The sequence below is a fragment of the Crocodylus siamensis genome, chromosome 15 (genome assembly GCF_052110815.1).
Source record: "Crocodylus siamensis isolate JL-2025a chromosome 15, ASM5211081v1, whole genome shotgun sequence".
In the NCBI taxonomy this organism is placed as follows: domain Eukaryota; kingdom Metazoa; phylum Chordata; order Crocodylia; family Crocodylidae; genus Crocodylus; species Crocodylus siamensis.
This window is the reverse complement of record NC_143409.1, coordinates 46,531,233-46,548,953: the sequence shown is the minus strand read 5'-3', so window position 1 is coordinate 46,548,953 and position 17,721 is coordinate 46,531,233. Positions and strand designations below refer to the sequence as shown.

At 48.3% G+C, this 17,721-nt stretch overlaps 2 protein-coding genes across 5 annotated transcripts; one reads left to right on the top strand and one right to left on the bottom strand.

Annotated features, from left to right (window-relative positions):
• Positions 1-143: 143 nt before the first annotated feature.
• On the top strand, positions 144-6,902 carry LOC149852559 (E3 ubiquitin-protein ligase TRIM15-like). The gene is made up of 4 exons (XM_090028389.1): positions 144-189; positions 1,587-1,682; positions 4,437-4,456; positions 6,302-6,902. The coding sequence occupies exons 1-4, from the start codon at positions 144-146 to the stop codon at positions 6,851-6,853; spliced, it is 714 nt and encodes a 237-aa protein (XP_089884515.1). The 3' UTR covers positions 6,854-6,902.
• Positions 6,903-8,682: 1,780 nt separating this feature from the next.
• LOC149852558 (uncharacterized) lies at positions 8,683-15,037 on the bottom strand. Of its 4 annotated transcripts, none has more exons than XM_090030075.1 (4): positions 14,835-15,037; positions 12,519-12,636; positions 11,102-11,199; positions 8,683-10,729 (listed from the first exon to the last, which is right to left on the bottom strand). In XM_090030075.1, the coding sequence occupies exons 2-4, from the start codon at positions 12,542-12,544 to the stop codon at positions 9,642-9,644; spliced, it is 1,212 nt and encodes a 403-aa protein (XP_089886201.1). In that variant the 5' UTR covers positions 12,545-12,636; positions 14,835-15,037; the 3' UTR covers positions 8,683-9,641. The 4 variants fall into 4 exon arrangements, with proteins under 4 accessions (XP_089886201.1, XP_089886202.1, XP_089886203.1 ...); XM_090030076.1 differs by having other exon boundaries at positions 8,683-10,726; XM_090030077.1 differs by lacking the exon at positions 12,519-12,636.
• Between the last annotated feature and the right edge of the window lie 2,684 nt (positions 15,038-17,721).

Here is a 17,721-nt window from a genome sequence, read left to right as displayed (position 1 = left end):
GCTCAATGCCCCAGGCTGCAGCATGGATGTACCCTGCTGGCATGGAGCAAAAGTAAGGGGGCAGGCAGGGGAGCAGCGGCTGCATGGTGGCGGTGGGGAGGGAATCAGGGGAAGAGGGGGTGGGGCGGGTGGGTGCCGAGGCAATGGGAGTTGGGGCAGGCAGCAGCTGCAGCTACAACCAGACCCCAGGTAGGGGCTGAAGCCTGAGCTACAAGAGCTGCCTGCCCCCCTCCTCACTACCCTGGTACTCAATTCTAGATGAGGGGCTTTCCCCACATGTTAAATGTGGAAAAACTTTGTTTTAGAATTGAGTAAATACAGTAGTTGCATGGGGTGTGATGGCACAGTGGTGAAGGTGCCTCCCCACACATCCAGAGTCCTGGAGTGGCGCCTCCCCATAAGCACTACCCCTAGTCAACCCAGGTGAAATGCATTCCTTGTCAAGTGGGCTGTGCAGTCAGAGGCAGCTGGATGGGATATTAGCCCCCTTAATAAGCAGGGTTTATTAGCCCAGGCTGAGTGCCACACTAGTGTGGCTATATGGTCTCTGGTACACAAATTAGTTCATGTAGAACTGGTCTTAGTAGCTCTTCAGAGCTCTCCTTTGTGCTATATAGAAACACTCTTAATGCCTCCATTTCTTACGTGCAAAAAGTAGACACTACCTCTCAGGAGTATGAGAGTAATTGGAACATGTTTAGACATTACAGAGTGCCATGGTAAGTTCACAGGTGGAGAAATGTGGGGTCTTCACCCTCCATCCCAAATTATACTTGTCCTAAACCCAAGCCAGGCATTATCGCACTTTAAGATACAATGACTCATGACCCACTGAGGCCAAAACCAGGTACCTTTTGCCACTGGATGTGTGAAAAACTTAACAGAACAGCCATCTGGCTGTAGCCTGAGAATGTCCAATAATATTAGACTTAAGAAGCGTAGGATTTTAAGACAAAGACTCTTTGAGTGTCTTTTGAGAGATTTTGTGATGCCCCTTGTGCATCTGGACTCATGGTATAAAACCCATCTTGGATCAATTGTTTAAAGACTTCCTAAAATCTTCCTATAAGAGATTGTGAACTTCTGTCATGTTCATAGCCCATGGTCCTTGGGAATGGATTATCAACCAGACAAAGAGAGCAAGTGTAAGCATGTCTGCATGACCTACTGATAATCTAGCCCCTGATTCAGGGCTTCACTTTGGGATGGGTTGGGGGACTCGTGATTACCAGTCGCTGCTACATAAATTCATTCATGAATGAATTTATAAATTCATCTTACTTGAAACAGTCATTTCCAGCATATTTCCAGGTTCGGAGTTTGCTCAGGGGTGTCCTAGCTAGGGTGCACTACATCATGCCGGGTGTCAGGGCACCAAGGGGTGAGGCCAGTGCCACTTGTAGATCAAGCTGTCAGCGTTTCATGTGTCTGTCTATAAAACAGTGGCACTAGCACCGCCAGACTGCCCAAGGGAGTGTGAAGGGAAATGCAGCAAGGATTGTGAAGTTCTCAGACAGAGACAAGGGTGATGGGGTCACAACCTAAACTTCCTAAAGTAACATAAGTCCTGGGGTTTTGTCTTGCAGATTCCTTTCTCCTGCGAGCCTCTCCCTGGGTGGGGCCTAAATATGCAGCCCTGGTTCTTTTCTTTGCCCTGGCTGTTTGTTTTTTCAAGTTACAAGGTAAAAACACTAATGGGGAATTCAAAAAAGTGAACATATTGTAGGAACTGCCAGACAGGATCAGACCTGTGCACCAGCAAAGCCAAAAGTCTAACACTAGCCTAAAGCTACAGAAAAAGAAGCCTGTAGCAAGCAGATGTGAGAAAATCTGCTGCTGCATCCAAGTTGAGATTAGAGTTCTGTCCTGAAAGATAAAATAAGAGGATACGCTTCAAAGAGCCAGAATTTCATTGCAGTTCAAAGTGCACCGATGCACATGATTTGCATGCACCCAGCTGCGTGCAGGACCTAGGTGATTATAAATGCAAATGAATCATTAGATATATTAGTTGGTCTAATAAAAGATATCAGTTTACTAAGAGTTCTGAATACAATGAATCATTAGCTGCTTTTGCACACAGAGTTGTCTGATTTGCAAGAGGAGTCATTGTAACTGTGTGCAAAGTGCTGATCTCCCTGGGTCTGATCCCACAGTACTTCAAATAAAATTATTAAATACTTAACATTAATCCTATGTGGAAATCCTTTGCAGGATCAGAGTGAAGGAGCTCAGTGGGACTGACCACGTTCTCCTTCTACAAAATCTGGCAATAACAATGAGCAGAGGCAGCTTTGTCTCAAACCTGAATGAACTCCAAATCCCAACTTGATCTGGAAATAGTACCAGGTGCGCATAGCCCTCTGGTTCCTGTGGCAAGCTCCTGCAGCTCAACCATCCTAGATTTTTAGGGTGAATAGATACATTATTTTCATAGATTTCATAGACATTAGGGCTGGAAGGGACCTCGGGAGATCATTGAGTCCAGCCCCCTGCCCAAAGGGCAGGAAGTCAGCTGGGGTCATAGGATCCCAGCAAGATAAGCATCCAATTTACTCTTGAAGGTGTTCAATGTAGGTGCTTGAACCACCTCCACTGGCAGACTGTTCCAGACCTTGGGGGCTCGGACAGTAAAGAAATTCTTCCTTATGTCCAGCCTGAAACGGTCTTGCAGGAGTTTGTGACCGTTCAACCTCGTCATCCCTTGGGGCGCTCTGGTGAACAGATGTTCCCCCGGTCCTGGTGGTCACCCCTGATAAACTTATAGGTGGCCATCAGATCACCCCTGAGCCTGTGCTTTTCCAGGCTAAAGAGTCCCATGGCTCTCAGCCTCTCATCGTAAGATCTGTTTTCCTGACCTCTGATCATGCGCGCGGCTCTCCTCTGGACTCTCTCAAGCTTCTCCACATCCTTTTTGAATTGTGCTCCCATATGGCTTACTTTAAAAAAAAACCTATTTAAAATGCACTTATTGTTGCCTTGTTAACATAAAAACCTGGACCCACAGCAGGGAGCATAGGCTGGGTACTGCAGCCCTAACTCCTTAGGCACCTTGGCAGATAACAGAACCCCCGAGTTCATGCCTGGCCCGTCTGTACAATGCACAGAATTAAAAACCAAGACGGGTTCATAGAAGTTGACCCAACGGGTCTGAACTCTGGTCTACAGGGAGGAGGCACAGTCATAGGATCACAGAAAGTTAGTGTTGGAAGGGACCTCAGGAGGTCACATCTAGTCCACCGCCCTGCTCAAAGCAGGACCATCCCCAGCTAGATCATCCCAGCCAAAGCTTTGTCTAGCTGGGTTTTGAAAACCCCCAAGGATGGAGCTTCCACCACCTCTCTGGGTAACCTGTTCCAGTGTTAGACTACCCTCCTAGGGAGAAAATTCTTCCTAACATCTAACCTTATTTCCCTTGCTGCAACTTGAGACCCTTGTTCCTTGTTCTGTCATCTGCCACCACTGAGAACAGTCCAGCGCCGTCCTCTTCTGAACCCCCTTCAGGTAGCTGAAACCTGCTATTAAGTCTCCTCTTTTCTAGACTAAATAAGCCCAGTTCCCCCAGTCTTTCCTCATAAGTCATGTTCCCCACCATTTTTGTCACCCTCTGCTGGACTCTCCTATTTGTCCACATCCTTTCTGTAGTGGGGGGCCCAAAACTGAACACAGTACTCCAGATGTGGCCTCACCGGTGCTGAATAGAGGGGAAGAATCACTTCCCTTCACCTACTGGCAACACTCCTAGCAATGCAGCCCAGTATGCTGTTAGCCTTCTGGGCAACAAGGGCGCACTGCTGGCTCGTATTAAGCTTATTGTCCACTGTAACTCCCAGGGTCTTTTCTGCAGAGCTGCTGCCCAGCCAGTCAGTCCCCAGCCTGCACTGGTGCATGGGATTGTTTCTTCATAGGTGCAGGAGTTCCTCCACTTAGGCTTTATAGCCAGAACCCCTCTTCTGGAATTAGTAGGTATGAGATCTGGGTGGTCCTGGGCATGCCCAGTGACAGAAACGTAGATGTCAAGAGCATTTAGGCAATTCCAGGATTAGGCTAAGTACCTCATTTGTAGGCTTAGATGCTTCAATTCCTAGTTAGGCTACCACCACTGTTCTTCCAGAATAGCTAATAACTCCATGTGTGGCTATTCTTATTCCAAAACACATGTCAAAGATGGGGTTGATTAGAAATTGTTTTTGTTTTTTATATCCACACCCTTCTTTATCCTGAATTAATTTTCTACTGTAGGAACCTCTATCACAGTAAGGAGGTATCCACATTTGAACTTGTCCCAGTATTGTTATAGGAATAAAAGTCAAACACTTGACCAGTATTTGGGCACAAACCCTGTTTGCGGCACACACCTTATTGTTTAAATGTACAATCCTGGAAGAAAGAAGCTCTTGTTAATGGTAATTCATTTATTTCTGTTTCTTTCCTAGGGACACATCCTGCAATATTTGATAAGTCTGAGTCTCCTCACCCCTGCATCCCAATGTCCTGGCACTCAAAGCTGTAGCCTAATAAATTGTATTAAATTTATCTGTTCATGTGGACCATAATTTATTGATAATTACACTGCTCAATCTGCCAAGGCTTAGAGAAACTTGGGGCTGTCTATGCCTCGCTCAGATAGTTATAAATGCCATTTTGAGTTTGTCTGCACACAAAAATGTTCCTGCTCTCACTACACAAATATTCTTCTAGGGTGGCTGCAGCCATACCTGGACAAAAGTGCTTATACTACGACAGCAACAAAGGTTTTTTGGTGTAATCTTTCATTGTATAGTGGGGAGAGGTAATAGATATGCTTTCAGCATAACGTGCCTTCCTCGGGTCTGGAAGAGAAGCAGGTATACTTTGCACCTGAGAACATGATTAATAATCTCTCTCCTAGCTATGCAGTTGATCCAATAACAGATAACACGAAAACCCCTTCTTGCATATTTCCTGGACCATCATGGCTACACCACTCCAATCCTATTATACCAGGACAGGGTGCGCACACACTGTGCAGCACTCTGACCACCTCTAGAGAGGTAAGTGGGACACATAGCAGTTAGTAAGCCTGCTGCAGATGTCACCACTGCCAGTGATATACGCAGGGACATTAGTGTTACGCTAGTTTAGCTTATTTGGGTTTGGGAGGCCAAATAAGCTCTAAGATACCCTTATAGCACTGTAGCTATGGCCACACCAGCTCTTGCACTGGTAGGACAGTCCCAGTAAAATATTCTGAATGAGACAATTACAGCAGTAGAGCTTTTCCCACCTAGGCCAGAAGCCTTATTCTCATGCAGGTAGGCGGATAAACTGTAAGAGTTATGCAAAGCTCCTTTGTACTAAGAGAAGAGTCTCACACTTAGGGTTGAACCAATTTAACTGTTTCAGAAAACCACACCATCCCCCAAAATTGATACAAAGTGCCTGCTGGCCAGGCCAATGTGGTGATTAAATGCATCTTAACTAGGAGGTTGCTGTCTAGAAATAGAAGATTATTTTCTATAGCACCTAGCTGTCTGGAGGCCTCATTTTTCTTGGGATTCCTGTGTGTTTCCATAGCACAAATAATAATATTAATAACAAAGCTGGCTGGGCGTCTTGGTAGAACATGTGTATTCTGTCCTGGAGTAACACCAGGCCAGCGTGGAAGCCTAAATACCAAAACCAACATCAGATTCCTTGGGAATAATCCATCGATCCTTGGGATGTCAAAATTAGAGCTGGTAAAAGGACGGGTTCTCTTTTTAACTTGGCTTTTTCAATCATAAGACCATTTGTGATTTTTTTTTCACCATTTACACTTTTATGAAACCTGAAAATGATTTTTTTTTCGTAGTTTGGTTAATTCTTTCCCCGTCCCTTCTTTCCCAGCACTTTTTCTGGAAAGGAGGAAAAAGAAGACTAAAGAAATAAACACAGCTAATGACTAAATGAAAACCATTCCTTTTCAAAATAAAAGGTCATTTTAAAATGTCCACCAAAACTCTGCTGTTTTTCAAACAACTCATCTCCGGATGGTTTTGAACACAGAACAGTAATCACACAGGTAGCAGGACTGAATGGGAGGCAGTTCCCAACGCTGAACAACACTGAGTATGGGACGAGCTGCTGGGCTGACTAGCTCCTGCATCTAGTGGGAAGAGAGTCTCAGGGTGAGGCCTGGACCAAGTCTGTCTTTCTATCTCTGGCACCCTGTGGAGTCTCTGACTTTGCAGCGCACCATTCAGAGCTGGTTAATTTGGAAATCCTGTGTCCCCCTTAGCCAAGTGCTGACTCTAATGCTGTGATTCTCTCTCTCTCTATAGCTAATGTGTCTCTGGATGTGGACACAGCAAACCCCAACCTCATCCTGTCTGCAGATGGGAAACGCATGAGAGTGGGAGATGATGACCAAGACATGCCCAGCAACTCCAGGAGATTTGATTTTGAGCCCTGTGTCTTGCGTTCAGAGGGGTTCAACTCGGGGAGACGCTACTGGATCGTGCAGTCAATAGGGGGAGCAGGCTGGGCTGCAGGAGTGCCCAGAGAGTCTGTGAAGAGGAAAAGCCAATTGAACCTTCACACCAGGGAAGGGATCTGGGTTGTGTATCAGCCTGTTGGTGACTTCTGGACTTGCGTTTCCCTGGAGAACTCACTGCCCCTGAATGGGAGTCCCGAGAAGATCCAGGTTTATCTGGACTATGAAGGGGGACAGGTGGCTTTCTACAATGCAGAGAACAAGGCTCCCATCTTCAATTTTACAGCCTCCTTTTCTGCAAGAAAATTTTCCCTTTCTTTGTGCTGTGGGGCACAAGAGCGGAGATCATGCTGCATCCCCCTGACGTGGAATAATAACATGTGGTCGCATGGGGCCTGAACTCTACACAGGATCATGCACTTAGTCCCATCCAGCCCTTCTCCTAGCTTGTGCTCTTCTGAAAAAAGTCCAAGGGGCTTTGCTGTGAGCCCAGCAAATGATCAAAGTTAGGCTCCGGCAGGCCAAAAGAAGGACATTGCAGAGAGGAAGGGCACTGACAGAGCCAGCCCTGTGAGCAGCTCCAGCTCGAGTGCCTCTGATAAACCCGAACCTCTTTATACCCAGGCCTGAAGCTGAACATCTTGCTAGTCCCCAGCACAATCATGTATGAGCTTAGCTGCCTAGGTCTCTAAGGTGACCATGTTCTTGGAGACCTAGATCTGAGCCTAGCTGCTATGAAACTCCTGACTCCCACTGCCTACTGTTGGGTGACACTTTCATGGCCTGGTGACAAGTGTGACGGGGGAGAGCTCATGGATGTGGAGTGGAAAAGACGGGTGGCTAAGGAAACCTGGCCAGCTGGGGCTGAGAACATCAACAGAGAGACCAGGACCCTGTATTTGGGAGGCAGCCTGCCCAGGTGCTCCCTACTCTGAGCTGGCTGATCTGACCAGTATCCAACCAAGCAGTTAAGTATTCAGACCAGCAACAATGATGTTGTTATGCCTTGTTTTACTTAGCTGGGAGAGTTTTAGTCTCCAGTCCACAAAGGTTTTTCAGTGCTCAACTGCCAAAGGAGTTAGGTACCTAAATATAAGAGAGGGATGGCTCTACTTTGCCAGAGAAATACAAAAAATGTGGGTAGATATTGCAGTAGAAGTGCCATATGCAGAGATAGGAGGTGGCTTCTGATCTGGTCCCCAGGGACTTATTTTACCTGCAGGAGTTACACCAGTTTAACTGGAAGTGTTAAGTTAAACCAGCTGAGCTAAACCTTCACAGCTTTGTTCACCCCCTTACATTGGCTTACCAAGTTTACATCGCTTCAGCTGGTTTCTTTAAGATGTCCCCATTGTCCTCCTGCTTTACCTGTGGCAGGTGCGTGTGTTTTTGATCAATATGCCTTGTAACTGTGCAACAATGTTGATTGTGTAATTTTAAGAATAGGCTAGACAAGGACTTGTATGGGATGCTTTGGATAGGACTGATTCTGCCTCAAGCAGGTGGCTGAACTACATGACCTCTGGGGGTCCTTTCCAGCCCTACTTTTGTGTGATGCTTTGTTTCTAGGAGTATCCACACAGGGTTGCAGGGAGAGAACAACACTCTGTGACTACAGACAGAGGTCTCATTTGAGGCAGTCCTGAGTCGAAATCTGGAGCAAAAGAGGAGCAAGATAGCTCTTCCAAGCTGCATCACTGCCTCTCTGACAGGTTTGACCCTTGAATGAATGGCAAGTAACTTGAATGAGTCAGGATTAGTTTAGAGGTACACTGCATTGGGGTGGGGGGAGTGTTACCACATTGTAGTTCTGGTATTTCGTAGGTACTTCAAGTGGGACAATAGGTTATGCACATCTGTAGGATACTGGAACAAAAGGCTTCTGGGAGAACGGGATGTCTGCTTACATCCCAAAGGAACAAGCACTTGTAATAACCATTTGTACTGCTGTTGGGCTTTTCCTGCCTTGCGTTTCACTGTAACTAAAGCGTAGGACATTTCCTAAGTTTCCAAGCCTCTCCTGAGATCTTTTGTTCTGATATGATTCTGTTTCCCTCTCTGTTCCTAATAAATCATGGGCTAAAATCCTTAAAAGATGTAAATCAGCACAGTAAACCAAAGCCAGGGGAGCTGCACTCATACAACTGTTGGGAGTTTGTCCCCTTGTTTTTAAGGGCTGTTGCCAAGAAAAAAAGATTAAGTTTGTAAAAAAAAAAACCCAAAAAACCTTTATTATCATGTGAGAAAAAATGAACTGGACAGAACAGCATGATGGAACAGGAGAGAAGCCACTCCATCCCCAAGTGAGGATCAGACTTGAGCCATTTGGAGGGCTTCTCTGTAGAGAGGTGACTGTTAAGTGTGTTTCTCCCATCACGGTCACCCAACCTATCTCCAAGTTGTCCAGAGACATCAGGATCCTGCAGAGGTCAGAGGCTGATTAGAGGTATCTCCCGTTCTCCCTGGGGTTTGCTATGCCAAGCAGTCTCCAACCAGCTCTAGGTCACCTACTCGTACAAGTAGAGATGCGTGGCCAGACCCTTGTGAGGCAAACATCACTGGTGGTTGTGGCAATCAGCAAATTCCCTCCAATTAACCCTGGTCACAACATAGTTTATTTCCTGCCACCAGCAAGTGTGGTTAACCTGCTAGCACGAGTGACAGAGTGTTACTCAGGTTTGTGGCCAAAAATTGGAGGACCAAAATAAATGGATTGATATTTTTGTCTCCCCATTGTGGAAAAATGAATCTGCAGCTAGTCTTTTTTAAATAATCCTGTTTTCTCTTAAGAGTGTAAATGGCAAATTTAAAGCAAATCTGAGCCAGCCTCACTTGCATCCCCGGCCTGGCTCTCAGTCAGCTGTATCCTCAGTCTGGCCTCATGCCTCTTAATCAGCTGCCTATTTCCATATAGCTGATTCCCCAGTCTGGCCCCACACACCTAGGTTCCCTACATAATCTCACACAAGTGGTGACCAGTTGGGACCCATGTGGGATCCTGGCCTAGTCCCACATGGCTGGATCTCTGGTCTTGACCCACATGGCTGAATCCCAGCCTGGTTATATACAACAGGATCCCTTGCCTGGCCTCAAGTGGCTGAATCCCTGATCTGTCCCAGCAAGGCCAGTTTCCTAGCCTGCCTTGTGCAGCAGTATAGGCAGGGTGCCCTTTCTCTGCCCAGTGCGGTCATGGGGTGTCCCGGATGTGCAGCCGGTGGTGCCTGATGCGGGAGGAGCTGTCACTGAAGGCCTTCCCGCAGTCAGGGCAAGTGTAGGGCCGTTCACCTGTATGTGAGCGCTGGTGGGTGGCCAGGTCTGTGACCTGGCTGAAGCTTTTCCCGCAGTCAGGGCAGGTGTAGGGTTTCTCTCCTGTGTGGACGCGCCGGTGCCGGACAAGCTGGGAGCTGACACTGAAGCCCTTCCCACAGTCAGGGCAGGCACAGGGACGCTCCCCAGTGTGGGTGCGCTGGTGTTTGATGAGGTAGGAGCCATCGTTGAAGCGCCGGCCGCAGTCCCCACAGGCATAGGGTCGCTCTCCAGTGTGGGTGCGCTGGTGCTGCCTCAGGTGCGAGCTGCGGCTGAAGACCTTGCTGCAGTCGGAGCAGGCATATGGCCGCTCCCCTGTGTGGATGCGCTGGTGCTGTACCAGGTCTGAGCTCTGCCCAAACATCTTCCCACAGTCGGGACAGGTGTATGATCTCTCACCTGTGGTGATGCCTTGGGGCGCAGCAAGCTGGGAGCTGGAGCCATGGCAGAGCCCCACCTCCATGTGACAGCGCCGGTGCCTCATGAGGTGGGAGCTGCGGCTGAAGCACCGCTTGCACTCAGGGCACTGGTAGGGACGCTCACCTGTGTGAGTCTGCTGGTGCCGGACAAGTGCCGAGCTCACGGCAAAGCTCTTCCCGCATGCAGGGCAGGCATAGGGCTTCTCCCCTATGTGCACACGCTGGTGCTGGGCGAGGTATGAGCTCCGGCTGAACTGCTTCCCACACTCGCTGCATGCTCTCTGGCTCTCTGATGCGGGGGTCAACTTACGGCCTATGCTGTCCTGTAGACCTTTTTCTCCCTGGTTGGCAGATCTACCCCATCTCTCCTCAGAGTGGTCTCTCTGCAGTCCCTCTGGCTTTTGCCAGTTCTTAGGGACTTCCACCAGCTCAGGGCTCTGGGGAAAGTCTCTTTTGGCTCTCCCCGGTACCATCCCGTGGGGCTCCACATGGTCAGGACTTTCCTTTGGGAGATCCGTGTCCTCATTGTCACTCGTTACCGCACCGCCTGCTGGGACAGAGAGAGGGGAGTCATTCCCCATGACAGGGGAAGGGAAGCCTTGGATAGGAGAATAGGGAAATGGGGAATGTACCCAGACAACTGCTGGAGAAACAAAAAAATGAGAAGGCAAAATCTCCTGTCAACTCACAGAGGAGACAGAGGAGGGGGCAATCCTGCCTCCAAATCCCATCAATCAGGAAAGGGAGCTACTGTCAAGTGTCTGTCTGGCCCAGAGGAAGCTGAGAGAGATGCCTGCCGTGAAGATCCCAAACCATCTAGTGACAGGCCTAACCAGAGAGAAATGAGGAAGAGCCTGGGTGGATCCCCCAGGGCTTTAGTGGGAATCTCAGTTGAGAGGTTTGAGTTTATCTAATTTCTCACCTATGTAGGTCCCTTTCACAATCTCCCTTTCTTTGCATCCCTGAAGATCCAGGACCCAAGGCCTTTCCTCTTGTTCCATCAGTGAGGTCACATTGGATCTGGAAATCAGAAATCCCACTTAGAGAAAGGCAAGCAGATAAAGATTAGAGTTGGTTATATGTTTGTCTAATAACTATTACAAAGCAGACTCCTGTTTTGTTAAAGTTTCTTTGCCAGCATAGGTTTAGTGTATCAGAGATGCAAGGAGTCAAGTAATTTCCAACCCCGGTGAGTCCAGAAAACTGAAGAAACAGAGCAAAGGGCTCCATATTATAAAACTATGGAACCAGCAGGCAGAAAAGTTAGTGTAAGAAACTAAGACAAGAGCTCATTATTGCAGAAAGGAAAGGGGATGGGAGTGATAACATTTCTGAGTTACAATAATTTGCTTCAACCCAGGACCTGTGAGCACTTCTTAAGCATCACCCAAGGCATGGAGTGGAACTGAGAAGGTGGATGGGGTACTGGTATGGCCCCTGCCCCATGCTGCAAGAGCAAGCAGCCAGCCACTGCAACATCACCAATACAAAGTCAGAGCAAACTGAAGGAAGACCTTTCCCCACACAATGCAGATGCAGCCTGTGGATCTCATTAAGGCCGGGATCCCAAATGGCTGGCTGAGAAACGTAGCTGCAGGAGAGGGTGTGCAGGGACAGATCAGCACATGGAGGCAGCCTCTCTAGGTAGATAAAATGCTCACTGATTAATAATTATTGCCCAGTGGCTACAGGATGATGCCATTCTCATTCATACTGACCACATTGTGCAAAGCAGCACCCAACTTTGTGCAGTGTGTCTGTGTGTGATAGGAGACCACACAACCAATGTCAGAACCAGGAACACAACTCAGGGGTGCCTGGGTGAAAATGCTTTGCCTGTTCGATACAAAAGGTCAGACTGGATGATCTAACAGCACTGGCCTTAACATCTGTGAAATGAAGGAATCTTAACACCCAGCCACTTCTGCTCTAACCACTTGTCCCCACTTCCTCACAGAAGCAGGACTGCCCTCCCCGCTTAGACCCAGCAGTAAGAACAAGGAGCCCTCCCTCCCTGCATGCTGCTCTAACCACTATTCCCCTCCTCTCTTATCCCTATGAACAGGATCCAGGAGTCTTGACCTTCACTCCCGGATTGGGGTTGTCTGATTCTTCCCATCTGGAAGCCCCGGTCCAGCTGTACAGGAGCCATGAATGCAAACTTGGGAAAACAAATGTTCTATGTGTATTGGCTGCATAAAAGGAGCTAATTAGGATCCCCCCCGTGTACAGAAAGGGGTAGAAACCACTAAATCAAAACACTAAGAATGAGGCAATGACTGAAACAGCTAAAGCTTCCCAGCCCTCTAGAAAACCCTCACCCCCCTTTCCACAGTTACCTGCTCAGAAAAACACCCGTACACATGGACAAGCTTTCACAAAGGCACCCAGCTCAAGTTATTCTGCTCAGTTTTGATGCCCATGTCTGACCTGTCTGTCTTCATGGGTTAAGGGCTGCTGGAAAGTAAACATGAAAATTATCCTAGGAGCTAAAAATAGAATACTAAAGTGGCAGGCACTGAAATTACCCCCAAATTATTAATAACTACATAAACAACACCAATACTTTGCATTTGTTTGGGACCTTGCAATCAAGGAGCTAAATGCTCTGGCTAATGCTGAAAAGTACTTTTTAATTTCTGTTCTATAATGGTAGAATACCATCTGCTGGCAAATATTAACTACAAGCTCTATGTATCATCATTTAAACCTCACATTCATGCATTAAAACAGTAGAACAGGGGAGGCGCACCCAGGCCAAGAGTCAGTGAGGATCTAGTCAGGGAACTTCTGGAGGGACGGGATATATTCAAATCAGCTGGTCTGGACGATCTCCACCCCTGAGTGCTGAGGGAATTGGCTGAGGTTATCGCGGGACCCCTGGCACGGCTGTACGAGCACTCGTGGTGCTCTGGAGTGGTGCCAGAGGACTGGAAGAGGGCCAATGTTGTTCCCATCTTCAAAAAAGGGAGGAAGGAGGACCCGGGGAACTATAGGCCAGTTAGTCTTACCTCGATCCTGGGTAAGCTTTTTGAGAGAATTATTCTGGCACACATCCAGGAGGGGCCAGCAGGGGAGATCATGCTTAGGGGCAACCAACACGGGTTCATTAGCGGCAGGTCCCGTCAGACCAACCTGGTGGCCTTCTACGACCAGGTCACCAAATCCTTAGATGCAGGGGTAGCAGTGGATATAGTCTTCCTGGACTTTTGGAAGGCCTTTGACACTGTCTCTCACTCCGTTCTCATTAAGAAACTGGGGGACAGTGATGTCGACACCCACAGTCAGTTGGGTCACCAACTGGTTGGAGAGCCGCACCCAGAGAGTGGTGGTGGATGGGTCATTTTCGACCTGGAGGGATGTGGGCAGTGGGGTCCCCCAGGGCTCGGTCCTCGGGCCCGCACTGTTCAACATCTTCATCAGTGACTTGGATGAGGGAGTGAAAAGCACCCTGGTCAAATTTGCTGATGACACTAAGATGTGGGGGGACGTGGGCACACTGGAAGGGAGCAATAGGCTGTAATCGGACCTAGACAGGTTACAAGGGTGGGCAGATGAGAACAGGATGGGATTCAACACCGACAAGTGCAAGGTGCTGCACCTGGGGAGGAACAACCGGCACCATACCTACAGGCTGGGGAACTCCCTTCTCGTCAGTGCCAAGGCACATAAGGATCTTGGAGTCATCACTGACTCCAAGATGAACATGGGGCGGCAGTGTGGGGATGCGGTCAGAAAGGCCAACAGTACCTTGTCATGCATCCACAGATGCATCTCGAGCAGGTCCAAGGAGGTGATCCTCCCCCTCTATGCGGCACTGGTCAGGCCACAGCTGGAGTACTGCGTCCAGTTCTGGGCGCCGCACTTCAGGAGGGATGTGGACAACATGGAGAGGGTCCAGAGGAGGCCACTCGTATGATCAGGGGGCAGCAGGGCAGGCCCTATGAGAGGAGGCGACAGGACCTGAACCTGTTCAGCCTCCACAAGAGATGGCTGAGGGGGATACAGTGGCCTGTTACAAACTAGTCAGGGGGGATCAGCAGACATTGGGGGAGTCCCTGTTCCCCCAAGCACTGCCAGGAGTGGCCAGGAATAACGGTCACAAGCTGGCAGAGGGTAGATTCAGGCTAGACATCAGGAGGCGCGACTTCACGGTCAGGGCGGCTAGGATCTGGAACCAGCTTCTAAGAGAAGTGGTGCTGGCTCCTACCCTGGGGGTTTTAAAGCAAGGCTAGACAAACACCTCGCTGGGGTCATTTGACCCCAGCACTCTTTCCTGCCATGGCAGGGGGTTGGACTTGATGATCTGCTCAGGTGCCTCCCGGCCCTACTAACTATGAAACTGGTTCCAAATGATATTCATATTATTCTCATTTCTGTCTTGTCTCTGATTAAGTACAAGCCAATGCTGATTTCAGCAAATCAAATGACAGAAATACATGCACAATGGAGAGAATATTATCATAGGGTTATAAATTCCTGCAGCTACCTCATCGCCTGCCAGTGCTATGAGGAGCCAAGGCCCCTGGGTGTCACTGATGGCAGCAGCTCTGTGACTTGCAAACCCCCGGGGAGCAGAGACGAGGGTTAGGAAGGGCCATGTGTGCAGTCACTGTACTCCCTGTCCCCAGCATGCTCCCCAGGTCTCTTATTACCTGGAGTCTCCGGCTCAGGAGTCAGTGTCAGCAGAGCCCAGAACTGCCCTCTGGAGCTAGTTGATGCCACCAGGGAAAGTCACCCCTGGACTGGGGATAGGTAGAGGCACAGAGGGAGGTTTAATGGAGCACAGACCCCTCTGGGAGAGCAGCAGAAGCTCCTCTGAGACTCCCAAGTCACAATGGAGGAAGAAGCAGCAGCATCTGACCTGGGAAACTGAGCAGTTAGAAAGAGACAAAGGACTCGGGCAGAGCCCTCTAGTGGGCACTGCCCATGGACAGTGCATGTCCTGATGCTTCACAGCAAGGAGCTGGGATGTCACAGCCTTTCACTACAAAAGTGGTTCTCAATCTTTGTTTGTACCAGGACCCATTTTTAAACATGGATGGCCAGTCCAGACCCAGTGCCCCTCATTCCTGATCTGCTGCCCCCCACCCCCAGCCCCCCTAGTGTGCAGGGTATGGGGGGCCCCAAGCAGCCCCTTGCAGGATGCAACTGTCAATGTGTGCAAGGGGAAAGCTATGGTTTCCCACACCTTTCTCTTTTAAAGGAGAATCTGTTTTTAAAGTTTGTTTGCAACCCTTTCACATATTCTTGCCGCCCACTTTTGGGTCCCCACCCACAGGTTGAAAAACACTGCTCTACATCATAGGGAGAACTGGCATGCCTATGGTCAGGTTACTTGGGGAGACCCAAAAATAATTTAGTTACACACAAGCAATCAAAAACCAATTGATCAAATGCCAAATCCACAAAGGACAGAAATGGGGTAGAGAACGAAGTCAGCATCCTACACTTGAATAAACCTTTGGGTTGGGAATGATGGCACCAACAACTTCAAAACTGCCCTTTGGGGTGACCCAGAAAATACCCCAGCTCTTAAAGCCAGTCAAATCCCAGTTCATTATTCAAGGGCTGTGTTCAATATGTAAGTGGAGTAGTGTGTCATGTGGCAGCCGGCAACGCAGGAAAGAAGTTTTGGGTGGCAGAACGCCTGCCACCAGCTCCTTCAGAGCCCTCTGGCAGTCACGCAGCCATGTCACCTCAAATGGCCTGACACATTTTATCAGCTAAAGCTAGTTAAACCCAGTTCCTTATTAAAATGGCATTTACAAATTGGAACAGGAGGCCATTAGGCTCCAGATTTGGCATTATCCAGTCTTCTCCCCCGCACTCCTTTAGAAGCTGCCCTTCTTTACCCACAACAGTCGAGAGAGGGATTTATGGGGCCAGGAGGAAAAAAAAAAGTTAGAAAGTGTTTGGCTCAGTGATTGGGTTAGGGAAGGGCAGCAGGTAGGCGCGCAGGGGAGCGGGTGCATTTGTTTTAACAGGAGTGCAGGCTTCTTAATGCAGTTTAAGGGTGCACTGGAAAGCTTATGATACAGGATATATATATATAACTATATAAATAACTAACTATATATTTTTCAAAAACAAAAGTTTGGCTCAGTGAGATGGCTGTCCTGCTAGATCAAAGAAACCCGTAGGTTTTAGCCCTAGTAGGCAGGGCTGTGCATGTGTCTAGGGCAGAGATTTTCCTGGTGTTAACTGTACTATGCATTTTCCCTTGGTCCACTGAATAACGCTCTGTTATAGTACTGTGGACCTCTAGAAGGTCCTCCCCACTTGCTGTCCCTACCCTTTCTCTTAGCACCGCATATATTTTAAGGAACATTTTTTGTATTCCAAGCCAAATCAATTCCAAATCCATGAGTCACTCAAGAACCAGATGTGGACCTACTTCTGGCAAATATCCTCCACCCCACCCTGGGGCTTCACATGCTTCCAAATCCTTTGACGGGCATCCTACATGCCTCTGTCTGCAGTGATGGAAATGGTTATGAACAGTGCTCTATTTTTATTTTCTTGTGCTCCCCCCCGCTTACTTAAGAAACCAAGCCTAAGAAACCAGGTCCGCAGCCCAGTGTTTGAGATTCCAACATAACCAAAACTAAAATTATGGAATAACTTGGTTGCCTCAACTTCCTCAAAACTCTCTACAGACCTGCCAATCTTACGTAACCCTCGTGGGCATAAACTGGCCCTAGTTAGGAGTGAATGATTATCTTTCAGTCCTGTATAGGGTGCTGGCTCCAAACCAGCCCCTAGTCAAGGGGACCGGCTGACCAAGGTGACAGAGAAGGGGATATAGGCCCCTAAATGAGGCTGTAGCTGCTTTATTTCTAGGAAGCCGTAGGGTTGAGAACAAACCAATGGCTTTTGTTCATACAGAGTGGCAGACCTCAGTAACTTTTACAGACTAGTTTTAGTTTACTCCATGTCACAGAATGAGTTTCTGTAGCTGGTACAAGCGAGCAGGGAGGCAACTAAGAGACCACAGGGCTGAAAGAGGAGCTCTGAGGAAGGCCAGCCTGGTTCCTCAGGTATATTAAGTGACTTGACTCAGAGCTGGACAGGATTATGGGAACCTTTTCATCCCCCTACTTGCTAATTGGTGGAAACCAGGGGCAATAGTCTGCCATCAGAGGTGGTTCAAGCACTTACATTGAACACCTTCAACAGAAATCTGGATGCTTATCTTGCTGGGATCCTATGACCCCAACTGACTTCCTGCCCCTGGGGCAGGGGGCTGGACTCAATGATCTTCAGAGGTCCCTTCCAGCCCAAATGTCTATGAAATCTATGAAATAACAAAGAAACAGGACCTAGGACTAGGTTATACATAAAGCGGGCTGGGATCTCACAGTAAGGCAGAGGTCTTACCATCATGGCGTGTGCTTTGTGGCTTTGCCAACTTTTCCCTTCCCTCCCCACTTTACAACAATGTGGCCCCCTCTACACATTACATGTATTATACTATTCACCAGTTAATTGCACACTTAATTTGGACTGGCTTCATGTGCAAATTAACTATCATGTCATAAT